The sequence below is a fragment of the Sus scrofa genome, chromosome 7 (genome assembly GCF_054392235.1).
Source record: "Sus scrofa isolate SSC_HxYL_T2T_F1_AM1 chromosome 7, Sscrofa_HxYL_maternal_Yorkshire_Landrace_v2.0, whole genome shotgun sequence".
In the NCBI taxonomy this organism is placed as follows: domain Eukaryota; kingdom Metazoa; phylum Chordata; class Mammalia; order Artiodactyla; family Suidae; genus Sus; species Sus scrofa.
Genome location: NC_139389.1, coordinates 136,577,216 through 136,587,003, shown reverse-complemented (window position 1 = coordinate 136,587,003; position 9,788 = coordinate 136,577,216). Strand labels below are relative to the sequence as shown.

Below are 9,788 nucleotides of genomic sequence, written 5' to 3'. Positions count from 1 at the left end.
GGGCTCCGCGCACCACGCACCCCCACCCCGCCCGCAGGTCCGCGCGAGGAGGCCGCAGCCGCCCCTCTCCACTCCATGGGGCCGGGAGAAGTCCGCTGGCGGGTGGCAGCGCCGGGGTCGGGGGGAAGCACAGTGGAGGGTCAAGCGGAGGGAACTGCGGAGGGTGCATCGGCCAGCGGGGGCGGGGCGGGATGCACTGGGGGTACGGAGGCGGCGGGCAGGTGGGGTACCCAAGGAGTCCGAAGCCAAGGAGGTGCGGTACACTAGGGTACCGGGCGGCGGGGAGGGGAGGGCGGGGCACACCCGCCAAGGACATGCGGGGTGAGGTACGCTGGGGCCGGGGCCAGAGGTGGGCACGGACGGCACCCGGCCGGAGGGAGGGGTACCCCGAATCGAGAGGAGGGGGCGGGCGGGCCCACCGCGGTGGGCGGGACTTCCGCTTCTGCAGGGCCCGCCGCTTCCGCTTCCGGCCCGCGTTGCGCCTGCGTCCGGGCTCGACGGTCAGGCGCGCCCGGAGTTCCGCTCGCCACGCGGACGCGGCCCCGCCCGGGGCCCGCGACTCGGCCCCGGCGGCCCCGCACCCCGCTCCCCCTCCAGCCCCGAGTCCAGGCTCCGCGGCCGCGGTGGGGGGGGGGGGGCTCGCCGCGCGGGCCACGCCCCCAGCCGGGCGCGCCGCGACCCCCGGCCCCTCGGGTGTCCGCCTGCCCGCGGCGCGCGGGCGCCGGGCTGGGGACGGCAGCGGCCGGGCAGGAATCACACACAGGCGGGGAGGACCTGGAGGCGTGCTCCCGGCTTTATTAGTCTCGCATCAGCACCTTAAATAGTCCACGTGGTCACATACGGGACGGGTTAGACTCTGTTTCCCAAAAGGCTATTTACATTTATCTTGTTTTCCATTAAAAAAAAAACCAAACTAGCAACACGTACATCCTAGGAACCAAGCAACGCGCAGACCCGCGTGGGGGCTGCAGGACGGAACAGTGGCCCCCCTTGGCCTGCAGGGTCAGACCCTCGGGGAGGGCGCCCCAAGCCCAGCCTGGCCCCTGCCAGGCCCTTGTCTTCCCACCTCACTGGAGGACAGGACAGGACAGGACAGGTGGTGAGAAGGGGGCGGAGGGACAGGCGTGGGGCTCAGGAAACTGGCCTTTGGAAGCGCGTGGCCCGGTTTTGTCGTGGGGAGTCTGTTCGGGGACAAAGGCCAGTCGGGTCTTCCTCTCGGACTGAGGCCAGCACGGCTGGCCTTGGCGGCTCTGATCCCGCCAGCCTTGCCAGAGGCCTTCGGCTCTGGACCGAGGCCATCCCTGCACAGAGCTGTGGCCGTGACACTGACTCAGGACACTGGCCTGCATGCCCTGAGGAGACGGTGGCCCAGGGGACCAACATGAGGAAGGAGGAAGCAGTGGCCCAGTGGCCCAGGTACCGGGCGAGCTGGCCTCCACCTGGCCTGAGCAAGGGCAGGGCCTGCCCACACTGTGCCGCCAGGCCCACAAGGAGCCTGGCCTTGCCTGAAGGTGACTGGTGGCTTAACCTTTGAGTCCCAGTTGCCTCTGGTCACTCACTGGGCTGAGACCCCGGCTGTGAGGGGGCTGCTCCTGTCCCGTGGGGCCACGTCTGGGGCCCACATACCTCACGCGTGCCCCACACCGCCCTCCCCGTGCTCATGGCTGCACTGGCTCAGTCACAGACGGCTTTGGCTTGTGTGTCATCGTCCTCTGAGAGACAAAGTGCTCTTACACAAACCCTCAGAACAGCTCCATGAGGTAGGCGGGGCAGGCAAGACCATCCCTGTTCAGCTGATGGGGACACTGAGGCACCAGCGGGAGCTGGGGTGACCAGGGCTGGTGGCACGAGCTCCCAGTCCAGGAGCAGAGCGGCGGCCGGGCCCTGGGGCCTGGAGCAGAGGGGCGGGCGTCTTCGCCTCGTGGGCACAGGGGCACAGACCAGAAGCCGGGGAGTGGGGAGGAGGGCAGCTCCCAGCCACGGTGGACAGGAGAGCCCCACTTTGGCCCTTTCCTCTAATGAAAACTAGCTCTGCAGCCAGAGGGCCCGGCATGGGCGTCTCAACCAGAGCTTCTTCCCGCTGAGCGCGACCTTTGGAAAGGAAACGAGCTCTGACCACGGCCCTGCCCTGAGCCCAGCAGCGGGAGTGAGGGTGGGGAGGCTCCAGGTCCCGAGGCCGCTTCTGAGCACAGCCACGGGGGACCTGCCCAGGCCGGCCCGAGGCGGTGGGCTCAGCACCGGCAGCCTCGCCCAGGGCTTCCCAGGGAGGGGCAGGAGCCCTGGTCCCGGGCCACATGCAAATCCTTTCTGCCACTGGGACCCAGTGTGTCGGGCACTCAGACTTTGTGTGGCCGCCTGGGGGAGGAGGTAAGCAGCTAGGTCCCAGGCAAGAGAGAGGGGCTCTCTTTCAGCCCCGAGTGGGACTCCGCTGTGCCACGGGCTGTTGGCAAGGCCCGTCCTCCAGAGGAACCAGAAAGGCCTGCAGCCGGTGCTGCGTTTGGCACTGTTTTTCTGAGTGCAGCCTGGGGGGCTCACAGCCCCACGGGGGGATCCCCGTGTCCTATGGCCACAGCTGACAAGGGCGAGGAGCCGGCAGGCTCTCCCTGCGGAGTCCTGGAGTGCAGGGCTGTTGGGGAGCAGGGGGACTGGGCAGGACCCTGGGTCAGGACGCCCCTCTCCTGCTGCCTGGGGAGGTGGCGCGTGCAGCTGTCCCCACATGGGCCCCAAACCCAAAACCTCTCTCTGAGGAGCCTGGCCTAGAGAGGCGAGGTCCTGGCCCGTGAGGTGCTGGGCTGCCCACACCCACGGCCCCGGTGGAGCGCCTACGGTCTGGCCACGTTAGTGTGGCAGGTGACACACTTGGTTGCCAGGCTCGGAGGCCTCCCAGCCAGCAGGCAGGCCGGGGTGGGGGCAGCTGCGGAGGCCCACTGGGCTGGCCCAGTGTGGGGTGGGGACGCCTGGCAGCACAGCGGTGCTTACAGGACACGGCGGGAGCGAGCCACTGGGGCGAGGCGGGGGTTGCGGGGCTGGGATGCGGGACAGCACTGCTGGCTCGGCCACAGCCCTGAGGCGCTGCTGGGACTTCAGAAGAGCAATGTCTGTTTGGCAGCTACATTATAACATGTATTTAAAAGCATTAGAAATATCCGCTCCTATAAAGCCTCCACTGCCCCACGAGGCTGGAGTTTATTGGGAACCACGAGAGGGCGGAGCTGGGGCCCAGGGCTGGGCTGACTGGCCTCTGTGTTCTGCTCAGGACGCCCCCAGCAGAAGGCTGGCCTCGGGCCTCGGGGCCCCCGGCTCGGTGCCTGGGGGCCCGCGCGGCTGTGCGCCTGACCCCGGCTCCCCGAGGAAGCAGGGAGCTCTCAGGACAGGAGGCGAAGGCGAGAACCCGTCTTGGGGGGGCTGGCGCGGGGTCCTGAGGCCGAATCACGCCTTCCATGATTCTCAAGCCCCCCCCGACACTGTGCCCCTGACCCCCCAGCCCTGCCGGACACTCTGGTTAATAAGCGGAGCTGTCACGGGCCCGGGGGCAGCCGCCCCGTTCGTTTCCAGGTCGCCGGCGTGTTCATACTTAAGACTGTCTCTGCGTGTGCGAGGGTCTGTCTCCGCGTAAACTGAAATGTTAACCGGGAAGCCGCGGGGCTGCAGGGCGGGGAGCTGGCGAGGCCGTGCCGGCGGGGCTAGAAGGGGGACTTGGAGTGCCCGAAGACGCAGATGGGAAAGTGCTTGACGTGGGAGGACCACTGGGCCGCCAGCTGGAAGAACTTGACATCGTTCCACTCCACCCCGTCGATGAGGACTGTGGGGACAAGACCGCCTGACCCCGCTGCCCGCCAGGCCCGGAGCAGAGCAGGGCTGGAGGGGCCCCCCGGGAAGTGGGCTGGGAGGGCCCAGCCCAGCCTGCTGACCCGGCCGCCCGCCTTTCCCGCGGCGGCCAGCCTCTCCCTGGCCTTGGGGCAGCTGCGTGTCCACCCCCCACCCCTGCCGCCCCGTGCCAGCCGGAGTCTGCCAACCGGCTTGAAACCAGAAAATCAACCCAGGAGGGCCGGGGTGCTTCCCGCCCACTGCGGTCGGCAGGCAGCCTTGAGCTCGTGAAAGAGAAGTCTTCAGAGCCCCACCTTCCGAATGGGTTAGTTGCAGGGTATGTTCTAGAAAAAGTCTGAGATATGTAAATCTCTTAAGAAAGCAGAAAGGGAGTTCTCTGGTGGCCTGCTGGGTTAAGGGTTCGGCATGGTCACCTCTGTGGCGCGGGTTCGAGCCCCGGCCCGGGAACTTGCTCATGCCTCAGGCACGCTCCCAAAAAGAGAGCGGAAAGGACTGAGACGTCACTTCTCGGAACGTGAAGAGCTGGCCTGAGCACACGAGGGGCCGCCTCCCAGTGAGCTCAAACGAGGGAACGCGCTCTGCGGCAAGACCACAGCTTCCCAAGAGCAGCGGTCCCTGGCTCAGCCTCGCTTCTTACGGGACCGGCCTGGACCCGCCCCCGGGGCCCCGGAGCTCACCCCGCAGCATGTTCTGCTGGTGCTTGGCCGTGCAGATCAGGCGGCTGATGCCCTCGATGCACTGGCTTTTGGGCTCGGTGTCCTTGTCCTTGGCTTTCTTGGGCAGGAACATCACTAAGGAAAAGGGACCAGGCTGTCCTCCCACCGCTCCTCAGGGGCCAGGGGCCAGCGGGCTCACCCCGGCCCTGGACCCCACCGACCCGGACCCCTGCCCGCCCGCCCGCCAGGTCGCCTCGCTCGGGCTCCGGTCGGAGGCCGCCCCCAGGCCCGGCGCGGCTGCCCCTCCGTGTGCCCGTCGGCCGGCCCACCTCCCCCACCTCACCCTTCTTGTTCTTCTCCTTGGTGACCACGGTCATGGACATGGTGGGCGTGGCCGCGGCCTCGCCGCTGCTGGGCAGCCTGCTGACCTGGAGAGACCGGAAGGTGCACTTGAGTGTGTTTTTGGTGGTGGGCGGGTCCTTCTTCTCCGCGTCTCTCTTCCTGTCTGCGGGCTGGGCTGCCGTCCAGTAATCCACCTGCAGCCCCATCAGCTCGGCGCCGACGCCCTGGCTGTGAAAGACGAGGGAGGCTCACCCCTCCGTCCTCAGCAGGTGATCAGCATCCCGGAGGCGGGCACAGGGAGGAGGTGCCCGCCTGCAGCGGCTGACCAGCGGAGGGAACCCCGGCCTGCAGCCCGCCGGGGGCCGCACGGGTCTCCTGGGACAGCCCGGCCTGCGCACGGCCCTGGCATCGTCATGGTGCTGGGCTCGTCCAGGAGTGTCCGGGCCCGCTGCCCGCCCCACTGCCGCTGGCGTCTGGAGGGCCAGCTCAACCACCCCCTGAGGCACGGCCCCCCACCGTGCGGCCGTCCTATCTGGGCTGGTTCTGCTCATGTGCGCCCACGGGTGGCCGAGGGGCTGTTGGCCACGCCACCCACCTCTCCCGAGCCTGCTACTCGCAGCCGCGTCCCCCAAACCCGCCATGTGCGGAGCACCCCCCTCACAGACTCTGGCTTCTGTCCCCAGGAAGGCCGGGGCCGGGCCCTGGTCACCCCGGGCACTGGGCGGTCTGGCGCCCCCACCCCTCAGACCGGGCATCTCCACCTGGGGGTGCCCCGAGGCCTTCTGCCCGACCCTCTGCTCCCTGGCTCCCGGGTCCCAGGACGTGAGGGACCCTGGCCGTCTTCAGCCTCTGCTGCACGGGGGTGGGTGCCGTGAGCGGGCGGGGGGCAGACCGCGCGCACGGCTGCGTTTACCTGGGGGAGGACAGGCCCCCGCTCACGGACGGGGAGGACGGCGGGGTGGGGGAGGCCTCCTTGGCCGCAGGAGACGTGGACGGCGGGGTGGATGAGAGCACACAGGAGCCGGAGGGAGCCGCGTCGTCTGAGTCGCCTGGGGAAGGAGTCAGGAGGGGCTGAGCACCCCGCGGGCTGCCCGCAGCCCCAGGCCCTCTGAGGCCGAGGCGGCCGTGAGCTGCGGGGCGAGTGCGGGGCAGGGCTGGCCCCTCGGGGCACAGAAGCCCCGGGGAGAGGTCCTGCTCACCCCCGCCCTCCCTCCAGCCCCAGGTTACCTGATGTGGCCGAAGCTGGTTCCACTATCCCAACCTTCACGACCTGGAAGGCAACAGGGTGCTGCGGGCAGTGGCGTGGGGCTGGGCCGTCACCCCCCACCCCCGGGCTCCAGACCCGCTTCCTGCTCCTGCTGTCTGCGCCCCCTACCCCCCACCCCCCCGGGGCTCCTGGGGCCAAGCGGGGTCGCAGCCCCTCCTGTCCTTGGGGCAGAGCTGGGCTCAGGGGGCCACTGCCTGGCTGGTCAGCCGCAGCACAGGTCACAGTGAGGGACCCCCTGCAGGCGGCCTGGGAGACGCCCTTCAGCGGCAGCGCTCTGGCCACGCCGCGCTCCCAGAACGAAGGCACAGGCCCACAGGTGCCAGCTCTGTGGCCAGGGGTCAGGACACGGGGGCCTCGCCGGGGTTGGGGGGCACCCTCTCCCACGGCCCAACCTCTCGGGTCCCACTCTGGAGCCCTGCCAGCTGGGAGCCTGTGTGACTGGCCCTGTGTGGACCCCGTGAGAGAGGGGGTCCCAGACACTGGAGGGGGAGCCCCGTCCAGCAGGGCGGGAAGTGCCTGGACCACACCAGGCGGGTGCCACGCCGACCCTGCGAGGCTGAGGGGGTCCTAGACCCATGGAGACAGGGTGGGGGCAGTGTCAGGTTAAAGAAAATCACAACAAGCCCCGCCTCAGGCACGCAGTGGCGCCTCAAGTGCAGCCAAGGGCACAGAGCCCTCCCGTCACCAGGGCAGCTTCCACAGGACGGGCTGCTCCAGGCTGGCTCTCTCGGCAAGGCCAGCAGCCACCTGGACGCCTGACCAGGGTAAACCGAGGCCCGGAGGCCCCGCCCCGCCCGTGGCCCTGTCTACCAAGCGGCTGCGTGGCTCTCACAGCAGACCCCTGGGCTGGAGACCACAGGGGACGGGGCTGCGGAAACTGGGCCGGCGGCGGGGAGCAGCCCGGACTCCTCAAGGCAGGAAAAGCAAAACCTCCCAACAGACAGGCCACGACCTGGCCAAGCAGGCCTGCCCTGCAGGTCCTGAAGGACAGAGGTGGCCCTCTGACCCATGCGGTGGGGCCTGTCCCGACAGCCGAGTCTGACACTGGCCGCGAGGCCCAGGGCAGTGCTGAGAACTGGACCCCTCGGCCCGCGGGGCTGCCAGCTCCGCAGACGCCAGCAGTGCTCATCCCACTCGGCACACGAGAGGCGGCCCTCAACTCAAACTGGTGAAGGAAGTTCTGGAATATGCCGCATGAACGCAAAAAGACACTGCTTATAAAAGACCTTTTTTGCGACAAAAGGCAGCACCGGGCTGGGCAAAGCAACGGCCCACGCGGGAAGTACTCACCCCAACAAAGGGAATGAACTTCTGAGAGGACTCCTCGTCCGGGCTGAGACAAGGAAAACAGAGTTACCCTCTCCCCCAGGACGGGCGCCGGCCCCACCCCGCCCGCAGGTCCCTTCCGATACACAGGAAGGCAGACCCGTCTCTGGACCTGAGGCCCAGAGGCCCGTGGGGCAGCTCAGAGGGGACGGGTGGAGCCTGCAGCCTCGCCGAGGTCCAGGCAAGGTTGCCGTCCTGCGGCCCGCTGCCCAGAGGCCTTTGTGCCAGCCCCGCGGCTGGCCTTCCCCACTCGGCCCCAAGAGAGGGGGGTACCCCAGGGTGCCCGGGCACGGCTGGGCCTCCTCCCAAGCCAGACCACGAAGACTTTTTTCCCAGATGGTCCGGGTAAAGTTGCTGCCCCTGGGGGCCTCGGTGATGGGTGCGCATGCCACGCTGGAGCAGAACGATGCCCAGAGAGCAGCCCGAGGTGAGACGCGGTGCCCTGGGCCAAGCTGCTGCGGGGAGCTCAGCAGCTCGGTGTGACTCTTGGCGGGACCTCAGCCTCGACGGCACCGCTGGTCACAGCCTGTCCAGTGTCGGCATCTCCCCTCCTCCTCCTCTGAGGCCAGGGCTGGCCAGGCTGCCCACTGATGTCCCCCTTGGCCTGGGCTGTGGTCCAGGGCTCTCCCTCGGGACTCGAGAAGGAGGCTCCATCAGCAGCAGGAAGAGCGCCTCCACCTGGGCCTTCCGGTCGGTTCTGGGGGCAGGGCCGGTCCTGGGCCATCTCCCCCTTGCCCCCACCTCAGGGAAAAGAGGTGTCTCCTTGGCTGGTGGCGTCCATGCAGCCGAGGACCTGCTCTCTCTGAGCCGTTTTCTCAGCTCTGCTCTGACTCATCTCCCCAGACAGAGCGGCTCTCGGCAGGCGCCCACTCACGCGCAGGCCATGCAGGTCAGGGGCCCGGGGTGTCGCTCGGGGAGAAGTCTCTGGCCCAGCGGGGCTCCCAGGCACCAGCTCTCGGGAACAGGAGCCTCGTAAGCGGCCCCGCCCTCGCTGCCCCGCGGGTTGCAAGGCCCGCGCCCCATGAAGGGTGGCCCCAGCGGGACCGGGGCCCTGGCCCGGGGCCAGCGTAGACTGCAGTCCCCGCACGGGACTCCTGGGCCTGGCAGGACCGTCTCCCCCGGGCGCCACCTGGACACGGGGACCCACGACCTCTGCCCCAGCCCCGCCCCTCCTCCCCGCAAGGACCGTCTTTGGATGAAAGAACCTGCAGGTTCTTTCCACGGAAAATCCCGGGTCTTCTTCTTTTCTAAGGGGACACAGTTGAAAGAGGTGACGCCTCCTTATTTCATTTCAGATAATAAAACAACCCAAATCCTGTGCCCAGGCCTCCTCTGCATGCGAGGGGCAGGAGGTCCTGGGCGGCCCCGGGCTCCGACCCTCAGGGACTCCCTCCGCGAGCCACCGCCCCACAGCCCTCCCCCGACCCCAGGCAGGGAGGCAGACGAGGCCTCGGGCGGGGCTCAGGGGACTCCACAGCACGAAGCGGCAAAGCCAAGCCGTGCCCCCGGCCATGCAGACGACATCCAGCACAGGGCATGCGCCCCGCGGGACGGGGGTGACACCGGCTTCCACTGAGACCCCTCGGCCCGGACCCTGCACGTGGAGGAGGATTCTAGGCGGGGGGAGCGGCCAGAGCTCCTGCGGCTGGAGCCCGTGGCTCTGGGCGAGGACCCCGGGCGAGGCCCCCCAGGCCTGGCTCAGGAGACGGCCTGTGGGGGGAGGTGCGAAACGTGCGTCCACTTCTCAGGTCGGGAGGTGGGAGCTAAGGGGGCGCAACCCTCGTGAGGCCGGTGTGGGGCGCTGGGCAGACCTCCAGCAGGTGCCGGGGGCACCAACGATGGGGTCCAACCTCAGGCGGGTGCCGGTGCTGGGCAGAGAGGATCCCCCTGCCGAGGCCCTCATGGGCCCCGGGTCTCAGGACCCCTCCAGGACAGAGCCTGCCCTCCTGGCCCTGGGCTCCGAGGGGGGCTGCACCCAAGGCATCTGGAGGCCCCTCCCCCGGTGCCGGTGTCACCACTGTGACGCGGAGGCTGGGGCAGGAGGCAGGATGAGGTGCAGGGTCTCCAGAGCCCCTGCCTGCTGCTCAGACCAGCCGAGTGTGGTACAGACAGAAGCTGCAGCCCAGGCAGCGAAGCACACGGCAGGCTCCTGGAGCCTCCACTTAAGGCGGGTGCGGACAGCGGCGCCGGCCTGAGGACAGCCCGCGGGGTCAGCAGGGCACACCACGGCTGGTCTTTCTCTAGCCCGCTGAGGCTTGTTTAGCAGGACAGTTGCACCAGCTCAGACCCTCCTCCTGGCCTGTCCCAGGGCCCAGCCATGAAACTGCCAGGGACTCAAGGACCCTCTGTGGGGGGCTTTCCCAGGAGAC

At 68.8% G+C, this 9,788-nt stretch overlaps 1 protein-coding gene across 17 annotated transcripts in view; it reads right to left on the bottom strand.

Moving 5' to 3' along the window:
- Nucleotides 1-9,788, bottom strand: part of PACS2 (phosphofurin acidic cluster sorting protein 2) — a 63,630-nt gene that overhangs the window by 5,563 nt on the left and 48,279 nt on the right. For 7 of the 17 annotated variants that reach the window (XR_014809369.1, XM_021081609.2, XM_021081611.2 and 4 more), the window contains 6 exons: nucleotides 7,384-7,426; nucleotides 6,054-6,096; nucleotides 5,740-5,875; nucleotides 4,828-5,054; nucleotides 4,506-4,619; nucleotides 772-3,802 (listed from right to left, as the gene is read on the bottom strand). Coding sequence is in view for 8 of the 17 variants with exons in the window: in XM_021081607.2 (XP_020937266.1) it covers nucleotides 3,448-3,802; nucleotides 4,506-4,619; nucleotides 4,828-5,054; nucleotides 5,740-5,875; nucleotides 6,054-6,096; nucleotides 7,384-7,426 (918 nt within the window). In the remaining 9 variants the exon portion in view is untranslated. Of the gene's footprint in view, nucleotides 1-771; nucleotides 3,803-4,276; nucleotides 4,620-4,827; nucleotides 5,055-5,739; nucleotides 5,876-6,053; nucleotides 6,097-7,383; nucleotides 7,427-9,788 lie in introns of those variants that run through there. The other 10 variants (XR_002341116.2, XR_014809368.1, XR_002341117.2 and 7 more) reach the window with 4 other exon arrangements.